Here is a 20,913-nt window from a genome sequence, read left to right as displayed (position 1 = left end):
AATATTTTAAAGAGACTCATCTTTGTTGAAGACTGGCTTACAAAAATTAAAGGTAATTCATCATTCAGGTTTTATTTGAATATTCCCATAAAATAACATTTAAGTGATTTGTTCAACATTTTGAGTTGATTAGTTTATCCCTATAGCCATAAACCACTTTCTTTAACTGTAATGTTGGATTAAACCTATCATGTAACATAATTGAATATTAGACTCCCAACCCAGGACAGTCAACTTGTACCAAGAGATGACCTATCTAGCCCACACAATATTTTTAAAAACTTCTGTACTGGAATTATTTTAGTTGTGCTTATTCTTTAGTTGCTTAGTGACCCATCTACACCCTATTGTCATTACGTCTATTTCTTTCAATCAGTTGAGGTACCAGTCTAGCCTCTAAAGACATTTAAAATTCCTCTTCTACACAGTGCCCTGCTCCTGGTCATTGTATCTGTCCAAATATATGTCTGGGTTAACCCATCTGGGTAAAAATATCTTAGAACTGTTCTACTTCTATAAGCATATAGAACCCTATGTTCATATACGTAAATAGATCTTTTTTTCTTGGGTAGTATGAAGCAAATATATATAATAAAAAACTGACATAATAAGCATATTTGATCATGTTACATAAAATGGTACGTGTTTTTCCACAGGTAACCTTTGATGTAACTTGGTCTCCAAAGTGCAAAGACAGGTGCTATAATTACACTGGAATTGCAGATGCTTGTGACTTTCTCTTTGTGATGTCTTATGATGAACAAAGTCCGGCCTTGTCAGAATGTATTGCAGCAGCCAATGCTCCCTATAAGGAGACATTAACTGGTAAGAGTCCACAAAATGATCACTTTAACATTAAGGTTATTTTAGTATTTCTAAATCATTTGTATACCTTTTCCATTTGTAAAGGTTTCTTGAAACATGAATATCACTTAATTTGGGGAGCTTTCAAGTTTACATAAAGTTTTCACTTAATTCTTCTAAAAATTTTGTGGGATAGATATATTATTAATCCTCTATTATAGATGGGATGATGAGTGTTAAGTTCTCTTTGTATTGCTACTAAGTATTATTTAGTTGGGGCTCAAGCAGGTGTTCTAACTTCAAGTCAAAACTTTTCTCCCAAAGTTACATAAAGGAGATATTTGCTTATCTAGAATTTGACATATTTTTGTTGAAATAACCAATGTTAGCTAATAGCAAAGATAGTTATAATGTGAGTAGCTACTGTGCATGATTGATAGAGGACTGTCTTATTTGGCATTTATTATTAGCACCCATGCTATATCTCTATTAGAATTAAGAGTACTTCTGATCTATCATTCATATCACAGCAGCCAATTCAATAAAAGATTTCTTGGTATCTTTTGGACTCAAGTGAAATTTTCTGAGATGATTGGCCCTGCTTTAAGTATTGATTAATAAAAAAATATTTTTCAATTTAGAGAGAAAAATCTTAGAACCTAGCCTCATCATGTCCAAATTAATAATCTGATCATATGCATATGCCACTTATAATTTGGAAAATAACTGTTAAAACTACAAAGTAATTCATTTTTCCAAACTGTGTTTCATAAAGGAGATAATTGTGTCCTAACAATATTAGGCTCATTATCAAATATGTTTGTGAAATAAGGCATACTGTACCCCTCTCTTGGATATTTAACAGTACACAATAAAGGCTCTTAAAAACAGCAAATTTACTTAATTCAACTTTCTGATAATCTTGGAACATCTTTGGGTGGGAAAACATTTTGCAGCATTGGGCACAGCAGGGACTGACCAGGAATCTGTTCATATTTCTTTGTTTCCTAACTATAGATTGAATACAGAGTAATTGGGGGACATTTTTTGTCCCTAGCTGTAATTCATACTTATAGAAAGCACAATTGTTCCATGTTATAGAAATATGCTATATGAAATTCTGAGGCCATCCCTGCCAGAGAGTTATATCATGTCTTAGCAGTTAATACACAATTAACATGCTTTCCTGAAATGTGTCATTCTTCCTAGAAATAAATTTTATGAGTTTTTTGCTTCAATTTGATCTTGTTTTAAATGTGTTCTAATATTCAAAACAAATCACTTATGTCATATTAGAGAAACACTCTATTGGTATTTTGCATAAATGTACTTGTTTTTTCAAACTTAGCTTCCGAATGGTTGAATAGCTTGTATAAACCCATTAGTAGAATATAAAGTGAAAAAATATGCCTTTTCCGTCCCAACTTGATTAGGGTATGATGACTACATCAAGATCGGCATTAACCCTGAGAAACTTGTAATGGGTATCCCCTGGTATGGTTATGACTATACCTGTCTAAAGCTATTGGAGGTAAGAACAGATTATTTCCTATATGATTTTTTTCTCTATTATATTTTTGGAGCCTGTTTTGTTTTGTATATGAACATAGTTTGAGACTAAAAGGTAGCGTTTAATTATTTAATCCCATGGAAGTTTCTGAATGTTACATATTTTCTTTTTACTTTTATTAGGTATAGTCAGGTTGTTTATAGTACATATTTTATTTCTAATAGTTTTTGATTACATTTTCTGATTGGGTTTCTAAGATTTGCTTAACTGATAAATGTATAACATGAACATTTTATATTTCTAGGATCGTGTTTGTACCATTCCAAAAGTCCCTTCCTGGAGGGCCTCTTGTGGTATTGCTTCAGGACAGCAGGTGCCCTATAAAATAATTATGAAGCACGTAAATAGTTCTATTTCTGGAAGCCACTGGGATAAAAATCAGCAGGCCTCTTACTATAACTATAAAGTAAGACTTTTCACAAGTTATGAACATTCTATTTTCATAACTGCATGTTTTCATAATTACATATTTGATATTAAGAATTTCCATAAGTTTTCTTTTAGGGTACAACATAGAGTTTAGATGAGTAAACTTGTAATCAGGTACTTTACTTTCCAGCTGAGCAGTTCAACTTATGCTAATAATATAACTTCTTTGCATGGGCCACTTGTCATGTTAGATAAGGTTATAAAAACATGCATATCACAAACAGGATCTCCTGTAATAATTGACAGCTATGTATAACTGTGGCTTTGGGCCAAAATAGGTTACCACTCAGTAAGCCTTCATTTCAAGGTAGCCTAAAGGTTCTGATGAGGCTGTTTTTTATAGGGAGGCATGAGGCTGAGAATAAAGAATGCATCATCATGGAATCAGTGGAAAATGGTATAAACTATGTGACATTAGACAAATTATATTACAAACAGAAACTTGAAGAAGTAGAGGAAATGACCAGAGCAATTCTGTCAGGTAGTGTTTGATAAATAGTAATTGCCATACAAAGAGGCAAAAGTAATATTTTTCATAATTTACCTTTAATATAATACAAACTTTTCCACACACCTCAATTACAAGCCATCTTTGAATTTACTTTGGATTCTGTTACTGTAAAAGGAGCCCTAAAATATGATGTAAGTTGATTCCAGTAGGAATTTATATTCCTTAATAATGGCCTGGTCCCAATTTATGAAAAATATTTAATAAATTTTGCTATACAGGCATGTACATATGTATCAATTATATAGAAAGCTTTGGTGTAGAGATTTCTATACCTTTATATACCCATTAAACTAGTTGTCTTTGCCAAACAGTGTACTATTTTACACTCTTGGGTACTATTTTTTGTAGTCCCTGACTTATTTTTTTCCTTAATGAATACGACAAATTCTTTAAGGTTTTACAATTCAGGAAGCCTTTTGATAAACCTTTTGAAAGCCATTTATTTAATGGCACTTTAGACAACAGTTTAGCTATAAAACTGTTTTGTTCCTCTTTTTCATTCATTGTAAAATTCCATAGCAACCAAAATCAAGTTTCTTGTTGTGATTGAAGAGAATCGTTTTTGCTTTCTTACGCTGTTTGAGCCATAGCAGCCTCATCATGCACTCGATATTCCCAAAAGCATATGTATGCCTTAATCATGAATAGATCAATTTTACATATGCTCAGTTTTTCATCCTTTCATCCTTCACTACTTTGAGGCATTTGAAATTTCTTAACAGTATCAAAAGGGCTCAAAGTACTCGCTAAATAATGGCAAAGAGATATGTGTCTTTGGATTCATCCCTGAACCTGCAAAAATAAATATTTCTATATTTACATAGAGGTTGCCTTTTAATAGTGAATCACAATTTAAAATTTTAAATAGAATATAAAATATGCTTGTAGTAAATGAGCCTACTAAAATATGCCAGTTTATTCATTTACCAAGTGACTAATGTCCTGCAAAGTAGTCCTAATTCCAGTGGTGCTACCATAAATAAAATTATTACTGGCATCCATTGAGAATTGCCTTTAAAAGTTTCCCAGATGTCTATAAAAATCAGTATAATTATTTAAAATCACAGTTGATTCTATTTTTTATTTCCTATCTTTTCCCCCTTTCCTTTACCCTTTGCCTAGTTTTTCTGTTCCTTTTCTCTTTCTTTTATCCAATAGCTTATCTACCTTCTAGGAGAGACTGTGTTAGTACTAGAGGCAGTTGATGCTGAGGAGGACTTTAAAGGGTGGAAGGTGAGCATAAGACCATTTTCAGATTTTCTCATCTACAAAAATGTGTGTGCATAAGTTACCCACGGAATCCACACCCGACAGGCTCTTAAAATCAATTCTGTAAGACCTGGAAAAGGAGATATTTTCCTCACCCATTACCTTTTGATATGACTGATTCATCACAGATGAAGTCATCTGCTGAGTTCTTAATTAGGCACATTTCCAGGAACTGTAGAAGAAAAAAAAATACATAAACTGACTTAGAGGACCAGAGCAGTGATCCTCCTTAACTGTGTCTGCATATCAGAATTATCTAATGGAATGGCAAAACACAAAACAAATGTATGCCCTGTCATCAGCCCTGAAGATTTTTTCATGTGGTGTGGGTCCCAGTAGTTTGTATTTTTTAAAGCCACACAAGTGTTTCAGATATACATCTTGGTTGATAATCATCAGATCAGACCAAGGAAGGAATCTTAGGGCATGAGAAGGACTTCATATAGAATATATTATGAAGTTCATTTGTTCTCTTCTGTTGTGAACTCACCACAATCATATCTAGAAGGTATCACATACAGAATCATGGAAGCAGAAAATACTGTGCCCTAAAATCTTTATTTCATTGTATCATTTTTGAGTCATTGGATTTAATATTGTGCTGAATAGTTTAATTTCTTCTTCTAGGATTCTTCTGGCCATCTGCATCAAGTGTGGTATGATAACCCTCAGAGCATTTCTTTAAAGGCAGCATACATACAAAAGCATGGCTTACGAGGCATTGGCATGTGGCACGCAAATTGTCTTGACTACTCTGGAGATGCTGTAGCCAAACAGCAAACCGAAGAAATGTGGAAAGTCTTAAACCCAAAGCTGTGACAGATGAGCATCTTTTGTCAAACTAAGATTTAGAAAAATGATCTGTATAAATAGATCCGTTTCTTGAAGAGATGAAAATGTATACATTTTTGTCATATAATTTAGTTATCATATTTAAAAGCAATTAAAAGCAGATAAATGCTTTGGTTATCTAAAAACAAAGGTAAGAAGTCAACTTGCTATATTTATTCTTCTGTGTTTAATACTATAATTAGGAAAAATTGTTTTCAGAATTTTATTGCTGATTTTTAAAATATGTATAATTTGAATTGGAAATTATTTGCTTAGACTAGATTTTTTAAAACCTAGTCTTTGAGAAGCAGTTAGCTCTGTACTTTTTGTTCCGAAAATTTTTCTGCTTCCTGATTTCATATAGTACTCAAATTCTCTGAAAGCCTCCAGAGGAAAAAATAAAATATAAGTCATATTTTGAATTAGTATGTTAGAACTACCTAATATTTTTTACCTAAATTATTTTTATGAGGTTATAGCAGAAACTTTCAGGAAAAACTTAGTGTTGAACATGATTCTATTAATATTCCTTCATTTATGAACATCTATAATTTCTTCCCATTGTTAAATTTTTCCTTTAATTATTTAAAGACATTGGTTTTTCAACTTTTTTCTCTGCACACAATGTAAAGAGGTCTCTGTTCTTTTCCTCAGGGCAATTGTGTTACACTTATTAAAAATCTGCATCCTTGAACTCTGGACTTACATAAATCCTGTCTTCTCTGTACATTTCACCCTCTTCCCTCATTTGGAATAAATGATGATTCAGTCACCTGTTATTGAGAATACTTCCTATTTATCCAATTATTTATGACAGAGTGAAACCAACCATTTTCCATAGTATTTGTTGAATTACTATTGTCTTTGTATTTCTAAAATTTTAAAAATTTGAATTCTTAGATACTAATCTCTATCATAGCTCTGGATGTAAATTCAATATCCCTATTTATAAACTATAATTTCTAGATTGCTTTTAATCAAATACAATGAATAAATGGTCTCTATTTAAATGCAGATAGATTCTTTAAATCATTTTAATAAATATGAAATATTGCTATTAAACTTTAAGACTATTTTATAAAATATAGTACTGTAAAATGTGTAATAGACTTAAAAACTTCAAAAATAACCAAATAGCTAGTGTTTTGCTTTTTTACATCTAATAGTTCCTGAAACATTTTTTGAAACCCACATGAAAAGCGAAAAAAATATATAACTTATGATTTATATAAAGTATCGCACCAAGGAAAACAATGGTTACATTTTTTTGGCAAATAAGTTTTAAATTAACATACCCAATTGAGGCTGTACAGATGTGTTATTTTTCTTCTGTGCCAGTTCAGTTTTCAGCATGCGTAAATCTGAAACTGCTTGTTTTCTCACCTACAAAAACAATTACCTTTCAAAAATTAGCTTTCATTTTACTGTTCTAAAATTCAGAGTCCTAATTGAATGCTGCTAGTGAAAAGAATCTAGAACTGGGCTATTCAATACAGTAGCTACTTGCCACATATAGCTATATAAATTAACAAATTATATGAAGATTGAAAATCAGTTCCTCAGTCACACAACAAGCTACCTTTCAAGTGCTCAATATCCTTATGTGGCTAGTGGTTGCTGTTTCTGACAGTGCAGATATGGAACATTTCCATCACTGTAGAACAATGGACAGTGCTCATTCTAGAAAGGGGTCATTATTCATGTCATAGAGCTATTTCTGATAAAGAAATGAATTTAGAGCATTAATTATATATACATGAAAATAATCAGAATGAGAGACTTACCCTAGAATGGGTTAAAAAAAAAATTGAGCTCAGAGAGCTAAGTGGTTTGTCAGACTTTCATAGAGTCATCCATAAATAAATTACTTTTAAAATATTGAGACTCTACTGATTCACAAGGTCCTTTTGCTTTAATTCTTAGTGAAATTTTACTTTGGCCTTGTTATAACAGGCATCTTTTCACAGGATTTACTTCTTGCATTTTTCTCACTCATGCTCTTGGTTAAGGTAATGACTTTAAGACAATCCGTACTACCTTTAGGCTTTTGATACCCAAAATTAAAACAATTTATTTCAAGATAAATGTTGTCTGATTAGGAGAAATGCAAATTACCTTAGCTTCCATTATGAGTTTCATTTTGTCAGTATCCAGTTTTCTCTTAAGTTGGTCAATAGCATGCTGTACCTCAGTGATCTGGATTATAAGGTAATTCTGTATGAAACAAAGACATTTAGTAAATTCATTTGTATTTATTTTTATTTTTTTAAGTTTGTTTCTTTATTTTGAGAGAGAATCTCAAGCATGCTCCACGCTGTTAATGTAGAGCCTGATGTGGGGCTCGAACTCACAAACTGTAAGATCATAACTTGAGCCAAAACCAAGAATCAGATACTTAACCAACTAAGCCACCCAGGTGCCCCTATTTATTTTTATTTTTAATTGCCTTGCAAACTATCAAGTGATAACAAATACCAAAAAAGCAAATCATAAGAATAACCTATTGCATAAAATAAACTCATTGCTTTGGAGTAAATTAGAATTGACCTTTTTCTTATGTCTTAGGGACCACATTCCCTTCTGTTGTATTACATTTATTCATGTTTTATAAAAATAAGTAAATATTTGTGCAAGTTGCCTTTGTGGTGCCAATTTAATGGTAAGAAATATTACTATAAAAGGAATATACTAGGTTTAAGATACTAGCAAGGCTTTTGAAATTGTCATAACAATTTATCAGCTGAATTGGATAGTATTACTTTAAAATATTTAATAATTAAATACTATATATAAGAAAACCTATTTAATATAAGAAGCTTTTTTAGTTATTTTTGTTCAGAAAAGTTTATGAGGTATAATGGTCAACAAAAACTATTTAAAATTTTAAGCTGCCTCTGTGAAAAAAAATTGTATATTGAACTTGATAAAACAAAATCAGCTATGCAAGATAATTAGTATCAGCTAAGATGGATAATCCATAACTTGAGCCTATTTGAGTTTTACATTAGATTTATCTAAAATGGTAAACTTTTACTCATAGAAACAGAGAACAGATTGGTGGTTGCCAGAGGGTAGAAAATGAAGGGAAATGGGTGAAAATGGTCAAAAGGCACAAACTTGTAGTGAAAATAAGTTCTGAGAATGTAATGTACAGCATGATAACTACAATTAACAGTATTGTATATTTGAAAATTGCTTAGGAAATAGACCTTAAAAGTTCTCATTAACAAGAAAAATCATCTGTAACTGTGAGATGATGGATGTTAACTAAATTTATTATGGTAATCATTTCATAATACATACATAAATAATTATGTTATATACCTTACTGAGATATAATTGGTGTATAATATTAGTATAAGACTAGAGAAAAGTTTTATATATTCTTCTTTAGGAGGCAGATAGCCCTACTTGCCATTGGCAACTCTATTGGTACCATGAGGACAAGCAGTCTTATAATGAAGCCAATGCTGAAAATAATAGGTAAGGAATGCCAGAAGCACATAGTCCCTTAAAGATCTCATTAAGCTCCTAATTGTATCCTCTCAGCACCCATTACATGAGATCATAAATTTTCTTATTGGTTAAGTCAAGTTTTTGTTACCCGTAGCCCAAAGCATTCTACCTATGATAATACTAGCAATGATAAAACATGTATTTTGAGTAGAACTTCTCTAATAGAATGTGAACACATTTAGTAATAAGTACCTTAGAGTCTGTGATGTTTGCCAAATTCTTTGGTCTCATCTTAATGTCCCTGGCTTCAAGCTGCATGAGCAGTTTTTTATAGTAAAGTTCTAAATCTTCTCGAAGTTTTGTTAAAACCTCCTCCAACGATGCTGTGATTTTCTTTGTTTCAAAGTATTTTTTCTTCCAATCATCACAGGCTACAAAAAAAGCAAGGACTATAATGTGAGTCTGACTAAAGGATTAAACTTTTCAACTCGGAAAGAACCCTTGAGTTAATTTAAACCCTTCTACTCCCCCACTCTTCCTTCCTCATATGCTGAGGAAATTAAAGCAAAGACTGAAATGTTTATTAGATAATAAAAGGATTGGCCTACAAATATAGAAAATAGTGATGAATCCAGGAACCAAACCAAGTTCTTTAAGCTTGTAATTATTTCTGAAAAATCTTGATTAAAAATACTACCTATAGAAAAATGTGTATATTTATTTTGATTACTTTTTCCATAGTCGGATTTCAAATCATAATTAAAACAATGAAGAGAAAGGCATAATATTTTTTCATCCCCTTAAATGACTTATGCTTTCTAAAATAAGCTGATTCTGATTTATCACTTATTAAAATTATTCCAGATATATCCCCAAATGTATGTAGGGCAGAATTTAAGCCTGAGCCCTGTAGTTGAGAAAATTAGAAATCAAATACTGCCAATTTAGGGAATCATTTTGACCCAATGAGATTCTAAATACAAACTTAACAGGAACACAAACTCCATGCTACTATATCAGAATATGCTTATGCTTCTCTTTTAAAAAATTATCAAAGAAATGAAAACCCCAGATATAAAAGTTGATTTCATTAAAATTCTACAACTTTATGGGATTTTAACTCAAGATTTTAACTATTTATTTCCCTCATGTCCTATATCTAATCCCTCAGCAAGTTCTATTGGTACTACTGTAAAATACTTCCAGCATCTGGCACATTCTGTCTTCTTCAATGCTATGTCCCTAGTCAGTGCACAATCATCTTTTGAAAGTGGATTATGTTTCTAACTGGTCTCTCTGCTTCCATTCCTGCCCCTCTATGGGCTATTCCATACAGCAGTCATTCTGATGTTCTAAAAATATTTTTAAAGTCCTATACATCTCTAAAAATCCTCCAATGGCTTCTCATCTTAGAATAGAATCTAAACTCCTTAAATTGGCCTGTCTGTTCCTTGGTGAGCTTTTGATTTTATCTTCCTCTACATTCCTCCATATTAAGTTCCAGCCACACTGGCCTTATTTCAGCTCCTTAATACTGCAAGTTCACTTCCATCTCTGGACCTTGACATTTTAGTGTTCCTTCTCTTTGGACTGGTTTTTTTTTTTTTTTTTTTCTCTTATCTCTTTAGATGCCTGCCTCCTTATTAATCACATCTTAATGATATCTCCTCAGTGATGCCTTCTTTGAAAATTCAAGCTAAAACATTTTTTTCTGCCCCATCACTCTTTGCTCTTTTAAAGGGACTTTTGAGCTCTAATCAGGAGCTGATATTGTCTTATTTGTTTACATCTATCTCCTTTCATTAGAAGAAAGCTCCTTAAGGGCAGGGCCATGTTCATCTTGTTTACTGTATCCTCAGCATTTAAAACAATGCAAGGAATTGATGCACATAGTAGGCTCCCTACGTATTTGATAGCTGATACATGCCTTTTATCTTGAAACATTCCTGTTGAAATAGAAAGTAATCATTCTCATTTTAAATGTTTATTTTTGAGAGAGAGCAAGAGAGCACATAAGCAGGGGAGGGGGCAAAAAGAGAAAGAGATACAGAATCTGAAGCAGGCTCCAGGCTCTGAGCTGCCAGCACAGAGTCTGACGCGGGGAGTTGAACCCATGAGCCATGAGATCATGACCTAAGCCAAAGTTTGACACTTAACCAACTGAGCCACCTAGGCCCCCTGATATTCTCATTTTATAAACAGAAAAAGGAAGACACAAAGAGGAGAAATAACTTGTCTACATAAATCACTCATCTGGTATTAGAATCCTGGTCCTGTGATTTCTAGTCCATTACTCAAATTTGTCTGATAAAATCACTTTTAACAGTACGACAAAACTTAGTCATTGCCATCATTTCCAGGATACCACTTAATAAGGTAGAACCTGCAGAAATACCTCCTGACGTTGCCTATAACATTCAGTCAGTTCTAACACTGAAGTAATAATTTTGCTGTAAATTGAGAATCCTACAACCAGTTAATTCCATATATACCTTTTATTCATATAATCCTCCAATACCACCCAAAATGCAGTCTTCTCAAATCCTTTAACATCTCTCTACCCTGGCTTGTTTTTCCATTTCTACCTAGTCCTAGTAACACTTGTTTCTAATTCTGTTGCAGGAAAACTACCTATTTTTCTACTTAATTTCTCTTATTCATTCATTCATTCATTTAGTTTGGCAAAACAGACACACATACCACAAAATTAAGCATGTAGAGAAGACTAAGGGATTCAGGGGATGATTCTAGAGTAATATCTAAGCTGAGATTGAATGATTAGTAGGAACTAGCCAGGTAAACTGGGAAGGGGTGCGTAGAAGGAAAAGGAGATGTAGATGGCAGAGGGAAAGCATGCCTGAAAGCCTACAGCCAAGAGGAGGCACACTTCAGATTTAAGCATATTTAACAGTTTTCTGGGAAGCCTTTCTTGATCTCTTGCATCTAATTTAGGTGTTCTTCTTCTGTACTTCTGTGCATACAATTCTGTAATTCCTTTATCATAGCATCATCAGGATGTATTGTTACTGTTTTCTTATCATTTCCCTAATGGACTATAAGCTCTTTGAGGGCAGAGACAAAATTGTGTCTGCCTATTATCTCCTCAGCCCCTAGAACAGTGGCTAAGTTCAGTAGACAATACATACTTATTTAGTAAATGAATAAAGGAATGTTATAAAAAAATTTGAACTTAAATTTTAAAAAACCTTATGTAAAGTATGTTAATTAATGATAAAATAGTGATAAAAGATGTAATAAATTTTACCGTGACATTGCTTCAACTTGCTTTGTTCAAATAGTTTTTCAACTTTTTTAATTAGTTCTTCTCTAATTCTTTCCAGATATCTTCTTTCTTTCTTTACTTGTTTCAGTTGTTCAATAATCTTCTCTCCTAAAAGATTATAACCCGTCAATGTCCAAAAGCTAAAAGTTGGGAGTGTAAAACTTAAAAGTGCTTAAAATAGCAAGAATAAATTTTACCCGCAAATAATATTACTGATTAAATATATGCAGTAATTAACATATAATTCACATACTTTAAAATAATTTAACATTTTTGTGGTAAAATACACATAATAAAATTTACAGTTTTAACCTCTTTTAAATGTACAGTTCAGTGGCATTATGTACTTTTATGATGCTGTACAACCATCACCACTGTCCATCTCTAGAACTTTATCTTCCGAAATTAAAACTCTGTACCTATTAGACAATAATTCCCCATTAATATTTTTTTATTAAAAAAAAATTTTTTTTTAAATCTTCATTCACTTTTGAGAGAGAGACAGAGTGCGAGCAGGGGAGGAGCAGAGACACAGCGAGACACAGAACCTGAAGCAGGCTCCAGGCCCTGAGCTGGCAGCACAGAGCCCGACACAGGGCTCGAACTCACGAACTGTGAGATCATGACCTGAGCCGAAGTCGGATGCTCAACCGACTAAGCCACCCAGGTGCCCCTCCATTAATATTTAACTTTACCTCACAGAGTTATTTGTACTTACGGTATCATCATACTTACTTTCAATCTGTAATAAAGAGATATCAGTTATTACTGGAGAAAGAGCAGGTTGACAAGGAAGTGAAGGAAAATCAATAAGATCTGGTAGGGTGATGCACTCTTTCTTACCTATCTGTAAGCAAACATGAAAACCAGTAAGATCTGGTAGAATAACACATTTTCACCTGTCTGTAAGCATGTAATAATGTACAACAGCAATGCATATTTTTTTTTACTTATATGGTGACAAAATCCCAAATCTGTATTTATAACTATAGGTTCTCTCTTGTGCTTCAACTTCTCTATTCCACTATTACTTGGACATTATACACAAGTACTTCAAACTTAAAAGAAAAAAAAATCCATTATTACTTTGTAAACATGATTTCTTTCCAAGATTTCTTATAACTTTAACATTTTTCTAAGATGACTATTGATTTTTTTTTATCTTGAGCCAATTTTGATAACTTATGTCTGCTTAGAAAATAAGAAAATTTATTGCATTTTCAAAATTTAGCATATATTTTATTGGCTCTGTATTTGTGTTTGTGTCACTTTTATCTTTCTTAACTTTTGTGTTTCTACCCTTTTATGATAAACTACCTCGAGCCTTACCAATGTGGATGTCTCTCCCACCATCACTTCATAGATCTTGAGTTGTTTTCAATTCTGCTAGTTTTTTACCTCTAAGTTATTAGTGTCTCCTTCTATCTTCATTAAGCCCTTACTCCTTTGTTTTACTGTTCTTTTTCTGGTTTTTAATGTTATGTTACATTATTAACTTATAAGTTCAGTCTCCTACAGAATAATGGCAATCACCTAAATTACAATCTCTCCACATATCCTTCCAATTGCTATAAAAAGAGAGCAAATAATACCCATAACTTATGTCTACAGCATAACTAGGACACAAAATCCGTTAATTTACATATACTTTAATTTGCATATAACTGGGGAAATAAACACCCTAGACCAGCAGAGTGTGCTCAGGAGCCCACCTCCAAGCAGATGTGGACTGCTTAAGCATTAGAGGCCACTATACAAAGATAACACAATAAACATCAACCATGATTTAGTCTGGAAGGAGGGGGCTCCACATGCATAGGAGAAATCCTGAGAGTAAGGATAAAATCTTGTAAATCAGAGCACTTTTGATGAGGAGGCCAAATGAAAGGGGATTATAAAATGTACGGGGCCTGAGTGGTAATCATGGGAAGACAGCTTTGAAGAGAGGAAAATACTTTGGAAGAGGTATTCCCTCAGGGATAGCTGGTAAGAGAAAAGAAGAAAGTGGACAAGATAACAGCTCTGCTGAATTAAGTTAGTAGAAAAGAATTCAAAGAAAACAGATCCCCAAAGCCCCATTTATTGGGGCGCCTGGGTGGCACAGTCGGTTAAGCGTCCGACATCAGCCAGGTCACGATCTCGCGGTCCGTGAGTTCGAGCCCCGTGAGTTCGAGCCCCGTGAGTTCGAGCCCCGCGTCGGGCTCTGGGCTGATGGCTCAGAGCCTGGAGCCTGTTTCCGATTCTGTGTCTCCCTCTCTCTCTGCCTCTCCCCCGTTCATGCTCTGTCTCTCTCTGTCCCCAAAATAAATAAAAAACATTGAAAAAAAAAATTAAAAAAAAAAAAAACAAAAGCCCCATTTATTTAAAAATAAATAAATAACTGGGGCGCCTGGGTGGCGCAGTCGGTTAAGCGGCCGACTTCAGCCAGGTCACGATCTCGCGGTCCGTGAGTTCGAGCCCCGCGTCAGGCTCTGGGCGGATGGCTCGGAGCCTGGAGCCTGTTTCCGATTCTGTGTCTCCCTCTCTCTCTGCCCCTCCCCCGTTCATGCTCTGTCTCTCTCTGTCCCAAAAATAAATAAACGTTGAAAAAAAAAAAATTAAAAAAATAAATAAATAAATAACTGCATTTAACTATATGAACAGAAGAGGGAGCACCCAACCTAAGAAGCAAAAGAAACCACCAACACAGGGCTCCCTGTTCCTCTATAAAAATAAAAATAAAAAATATATAAAAATAAGTTATTACTTAAACAGAAAAATTAACACAAATAAACATGAACAATATCTACAAATTATTCAAGCATCCACACAAATTTACATTTTAAAAAAACCTTCACAATTGAGAACTAAAACCAGACAGCCATGAAGCAGAGAAAAACTTAAACAATACTTCCAACACAGATTAAATATAAATAAACATTTGCAGATACCACAGACACAATAAATCAAGAATTTTAAAACTCAGAATAAAAATGGAAAAACAGGAAGATGTGAAATGGAAGTTGGCTAAAGTGAAGAAAGAAATTAAAAAACAAAATTGTCTCAGAAATGAATAAATTAGCAAGTACCCAAGAAGCAACAAATATGACCAAAAATACAGTAAGGATAGTGGAGAATACAAATAAAAGATGCAAAGGAAATGAAACATAAAAAAAAAAGTGAAATAGATCAGAGAAAAGATAACGTATATAAAAGGTAAAGAAAAAATGAAACAATAGATCTGCTACCTAAATTATTTTCTGAAATTATAATTTTAGGAAATGCTCTTGAAATATGTCTGGATTTTCATACTGCAAGGATCCACTGTGTATCCAGAAAAACCTGATCTAGAATTCTGAGCTAAGATTCAGCCCGGTAAAACTAGTACACGTTAAATGAATCCTCTGGCCTTCCAGACAAATATACCCAAGCTAGTTTACAAAGAAAAGAAAACCTGGCATCACACTTTTTAACAGTAACATATACAACATCAGTAGAGCAACATTTTAAAGAAACTCAAGGGAAAAAAAGATGTAAGCCACGGATGTGACATCCAATCAAGCTATCCTTCAGGTATCAAAACTTTAGACAACGATGAACAAATTTTGTAAAGGGCCAGAGAGTAAATAATTTAGGCTTTGTGGGCCACATATTGTCTCTGTCATGATTCTTTTCCTTAAATTCCTTAAAAATGTAAAAAATCAGGGCACCTGGGTGGCTTAGTCAGTTAAGCATCTGACTTCAGCACAGGTCATCATCTCACAGTTCGTGGGTTCGAGCCCTGCATCAGGCTCTGCGCTGACAGCTCAGAGCCTGGAACCTGCTTCAGATTCTGTGTCTCCCTCTCTCTCTGCCCCTCCCCCACTTGTGCTTTCTCTCTCTCAAAAATAAACAAAATAAAATTAAAAAATATTTGTAGGTCCAAGGCCTTACAAAATAGTCTGCAGGCCCTAGTTTGCTGATCTCTGCTCTAGACAAAGTTTTAAATGTGGAAGAAGAGAATATTGTAGCTAGGTGCTTTTTCTAAATTGAACTTAATCCAACCAAGAGATGATTGAAAAGTCTTCTGTAAAAGAACTGGCAGTGTGTTGAACATATTTAATTACAGATCTGAGACTAAAACAAAGGTGAGAGGTTAAGTCTAGAAGTATGGCATATAAATGTTATATGCTCTGACAAAATAGAAGTAACACAACTTAAAATACATTAGAGAAGAAAGATCTTTTTGATTACCCTGAATAGGACAGATCAGTGGATAGTTTTAGAGGTAACAAATGAAAAGCAGAAGCATAAATTTTAAAAAATGGGAAAAGAACACTAGTATACTAACATAAATGTATTAGTGTAAACACTAGAACAAAAATACAACCTTCCTAAAACACGAGGAGAGGGGAAAAGTACAAATAAACCACATAGTAACTCACAGTAACTGTAACATAAAATGACAAATCTTAAGTCAAACACATCAGTCCTATCAATAACATAAGTTGACATAATTCATCTACTAAATAAAAAATATTTTCACACACTCTCACAAAACAAAACCCAACTCTATCTGGGCTATATGTAAAAGACATATCTAAAACAAAGCAATTCAGAAAGGCTGGGGGGAAAAAGTGTGAAGGAAGATGAGGGTATACCAAATAAATGTATGCAAAAACAAAGTACAGGTTAGTATCTTGATATGCAATAAAGGAGAATTCAGACCAAAAAAAGCACTTAAGGAGTCAAAAAAAGGATACTTCAGAGCACAAAAGTGATATTAGTATTCACATAAGAACAACTTTGCGCCAAGTAACACATAGAAATCTAAACAAACCAGAAACCACAGGAGATACAGGGATAAACAGTAACACACTAATAATAGGAGATGCCAATATACCATTCTCAGTCTACTCAGCTACCTAGCAAGAGAATGTGGGAAAAAATAAGGATAAGAAATACTAAGCAAGGTATTCAGCAAGGTAGACTATAGGCACAGAGTAGGGGAAGATACTTGCAACATAAATAAGCATCAAAGAAATATCTCTAGAGTATATTAAAAACTTATACAAATCAGAAACATATGACAACCCAAAAGAAACACTTGAAAATGCACTTCCAAAAAAAGTTACCAAACTGAAGTCCATAAAAATATTAAAACGTGATCAACTTTATGGGTAACCTGGGAAATTAAAATTCAAACCACAAATAGCAGTAAGCATCCACTAGACTGACAAAAATTTTAAAGCATGAAGATAGCATATTTTATTAATATCTAGATTTTATTAAAATCTAGCATATTTTATTAATATCTAATTGTCCTATTACGATAGGACAATTATTGCTGAAGATGGTGTGCCTTTTGCTCTGAAACCCAAGAGCTCTGAGCTGTGATTCGCCTACAGGACATGACTCAGACTGCACTCAGTACTCCAGCACTTGATCAGCTGGACATTAAAACACAAGTGGCAACATTGTTTGCAATGTCTCTCAGATCACCTTGTGAGCCTTCACTTCCTTTGGGCCCAAAGTTGGCGGTCTTTTGGATTACTTGATTCAAAAAAAAAAAAAAAAAGACTGGAGCAGTACATCAAAATGTGGCAAATCTCTCTCCAAATTCCAAAGAGGTCCATCAAGTGACTCATTCTCAGTGATAAATGGGGCAAGATATAAAAACCTGGCTTTCACTTTAGGACATACCTCAATATGTCCTATCCATACGACAGTATACCCAAAGATTTCACTGAATTGGTAGGCTCCTGAATTTTTTTGAGGCTTATCTCCCATCCTCTCACCTCTAAGGTTAGAAAACTTAGACATTTTAAGCTGCAGTTTTGTTTCAATTTCAGTATAAATACTATGTTGCAATACCCCATTTAAACAAAAAATATTTAAATCATACCTGATTGTTCTCTGTTCTAATGGTATTAACTCTATCATCTTCATTTTTCCAAAGAAACAGACTTAAAGGGAATGACAGATTTGAAAGTCATTAAAAAATGATTCCATGAATATTAGCTTTTCACATTTTATCTTATTTGACATTCTGTAAACACAAATGTAACATTAAAGCCTCAAAAAGCCTGAGAACATTATATTTCAAGCTCATAAACTACATTTAGTATGAATACTAGCTAAACTCAAATCACATTATAATATCTATAGCAAAGTAAAATAAAAATTTTGGAAACACATTTTGTTTGCAATTCTTTTGTGAATGATTGTTTATAAAATCCCTTCTATTAATTTCAAAAGACTGTATGAAAAACTGTTGCCTTAAGTACTGTAATTCTCCATGAAATGATACCATGTGAAACTCAAGCATACTGATTAGTTTCCTCATAACCAAGAATCTAAGTGAGGTAGAACAACTAATTCTAAGAAAGGCAAAGACAAAATTTTCTGTCAGTAGGCTGCCCCTGATGACATAAGAATTATAATAGAAATAAATTTAAGCAATAATTATTCCTCATTATTAAAGATTAGAATCAAGGTAATTTTAATTGAAAATCACTAATTTCACTCATATATTTGTTGTAATTAGAAGTCCTTGTAACAGTACCCTGGTTATCTCATTCTTTATAGTTTAGATTATGACATGTAGAATCAACATCTATACTAGTTACCTTTTTTTGTTTCTTAAATCACTATTTGATTCTTCTGATGATCCTGGCACTTCAGAATTTCCAATTTGATTTTTTCCAGTTTGGCTTCCTTTTGGAGTGGCTTTTCCCCCTGCTGATGTTCATGTTCATCCATGGCAAATAAAGTTAATAATATTAAGAAAATAGTAAAATAAAATTTTATACAAATATGTATATATATGGACATACTCTTATCTTGTCCTGTGTCCGTTTCCATGAACTCTACTACACATGATATAAGGCAACAGTTTCCAAAGTAAATTTCATAAAACAGTTTATGTGAAAGGAGAATTCTTTGTGTCAATTCAGTTTGAGGAAAAGAAAGAATTAAGAAACCCTACCAGGAAAACAATCACACACCCCCTTGTAGGATTTCTCTGTTTTTATGTGCAATGTGAATCTACAAGATGGGGGTAAGTTAGGTTTTACTTAAACTTAATTGTCTTTAGAAAGCTTTGGCCAAAAGCATCTTTTGAAATTGTATTGAGGAAACTTCTCTGGAAAAGGCTGGTGTAAATACAGAGCATATAATGTCATTTGTTATTTCACATACATTTCTATTTATAAAACCTCCCTTCATTTTAACAGAATTTCCCTATATAGGAAAACTATACAATGTCTTTAAAATGTTAACATTAATGTTCTACATGATCTGTATGAACAAAAGATCCACGAACCTCACAATATTAATGCAGATATTTTTCCTTTGGATAAATCAAATTTTTTAATTTTGAAAAAATTAATGAGTCATGTTAATATTTGAAAAACCATTTTACAGGAGTTGCCACAGAATTTTGCAACCTGAAGCCTGTACTGGTTTAATTTTAGTCTAGCTGCTATATTTCCCAGCTGTTATATTTGAAATAGTCTTTTAAAGACAATAAACAGGGATTTTCTAAAGGATATATTCAATGCAAAATGAACAAAAACCAGATGTATCAGATGCTTAAAGGTTAGTAATAAAATACTACTCCCCCCCCACCAAAGAAAGAAAAAAACAATGAAAAATTCATTAGATTCTAAGTAATTTTGATAGGGATCTGGCACATGTATCTCATTCATAGTAACAGTCTAGAGCATGATGCACCGCACCATTCATACCTATGCAGTTTAATAACATAAAGAAAGCAGGCCTATTCACTTTTGAAAAAAATCATAATAGTGTCTTGAGAGCTACAGTAATATATGCATAAAATGTTATAGATTCACAGAAAGGGATATGATAACTGTGAAACTATGTTTTGAACTATGAGATGTTTGCCTGGCAAAGAAGAGAGCAAGAAGAATTTAAGCAAGGAAAATGGCATTTGCAAAATACACAGTACAAATATATGCAGCATTTTTGGCAATAGTGAAAAGTTCAGTGTGACTCTTGCATGGTGTTGTAAATAAAGCATGGGCTTTAGTCAAACACACAGGAGTTCAAGTCTTGGCACTGTCACAGCAGGTGTGACCTCAGCTAAGTTATTTTTTTAACCTACGTTTCCTTATCTCTAAAATGGCACGGTGCATGGAAAGCATGCAGCACAGTACCCAATCCTTAGGAGTGTCTTGACTTCAAGTTCTGATTTCTGTTCCACTGCATTTCATATTTCAGATCTTTATCACCTCAATCTATTCTCCATAGTGTCACCTAAGTGGTTTTGCTAGAATTGAAATCCAATCATGTTACTCCTATTAAAACAAAGCAGGAAAGAATACCCACTGGAGAAAAGACAGTCTCTGCAACAAATGGTGTCGGGAACATGCAAAAGATGTAACATGGTACATGGTAACATGCAAAAGAATGAAACTGGACCACTTTCTTACACCATACACAAAAATCAATTCAAATTGGATGAAAGACCTAAATGTGAGACAAGAGAAACAAACCCTAGAGGAGAACACAGGTAGCAACTTCTTCCGACATGAGCCACAGCAGTAACTTACTAGATACATCTCTGGAGGCAAGGGAAAAATGAACTATTGGGACTTCATGAAGATAAAAAGTTTCTGCACAGCGAAGGAAACAATCAACAAAACTAAAAGGCAGCCAACAGAATGGGAGAAGATATTTGCAAATGACATATCTTTTTTTAATTAAAAAATGTTTTTAAGCTTTATTTTTGAGAGAGAGAGCGAGCGAGCATGAGTGCGGGAGGAGCAGGGAGAGGGA

At 33.4% G+C, this 20,913-nt stretch overlaps 2 protein-coding genes across 2 annotated transcripts in view; one reads left to right on the top strand and one right to left on the bottom strand.

Annotated features, from left to right (window-relative positions):
* CTBS (chitobiase) overlaps nucleotides 1–5,612 on the top strand; it is a 40,259-nt gene extending 34,647 nt beyond the window's left edge. The window contains exons 4-7 of the mRNA XM_030324005.1: nucleotides 657–825; nucleotides 2,238–2,335; nucleotides 2,619–2,780; nucleotides 5,211–5,612. Of these exons, the coding sequence (XP_030179865.1) occupies nucleotides 657–825; nucleotides 2,238–2,335; nucleotides 2,619–2,780; nucleotides 5,211–5,402 (621 nt within the window). The 3' untranslated portion in view covers nucleotides 5,403–5,612. The remainder of the gene's footprint in view (nucleotides 1–656; nucleotides 826–2,237; nucleotides 2,336–2,618; nucleotides 2,781–5,210) is intronic.
* Nucleotides 720–20,913, bottom strand: part of SPATA1 (spermatogenesis associated 1) — a 57,039-nt gene continuing 36,845 nt past the window's right edge. Inside the window, exons 7-15 of the mRNA XM_032594330.1 lie at nucleotides 18,741–18,852; nucleotides 18,017–18,077; nucleotides 12,889–13,000; nucleotides 12,136–12,261; nucleotides 9,123–9,301; nucleotides 7,530–7,628; nucleotides 6,710–6,797; nucleotides 4,686–4,755; nucleotides 720–805 (exon numbers count right to left, since the gene is read on the bottom strand). Coding sequence (XP_032450221.1) covers nucleotides 4,733–4,755; nucleotides 6,710–6,797; nucleotides 7,530–7,628; nucleotides 9,123–9,301; nucleotides 12,136–12,261; nucleotides 12,889–13,000; nucleotides 18,017–18,077; nucleotides 18,741–18,852 — 800 coding nt within the window. The 3' untranslated portion in view covers nucleotides 720–805; nucleotides 4,686–4,732. The remainder of the gene's footprint in view (nucleotides 806–4,685; nucleotides 4,756–6,709; nucleotides 6,798–7,529; nucleotides 7,629–9,122; nucleotides 9,302–12,135; nucleotides 12,262–12,888; nucleotides 13,001–18,016; nucleotides 18,078–18,740; nucleotides 18,853–20,913) is intronic.

Source organism: Lynx canadensis, chromosome C1, assembly GCF_007474595.2.
Source record: "Lynx canadensis isolate LIC74 chromosome C1, mLynCan4.pri.v2, whole genome shotgun sequence".
Lineage (NCBI taxonomy): Eukaryota > Metazoa > Chordata > Mammalia > Carnivora > Felidae > Lynx > Lynx canadensis.
Note: the sequence above shows the minus strand (reverse complement) of the source record. Positions and strands in the feature narration are given on the sequence as shown.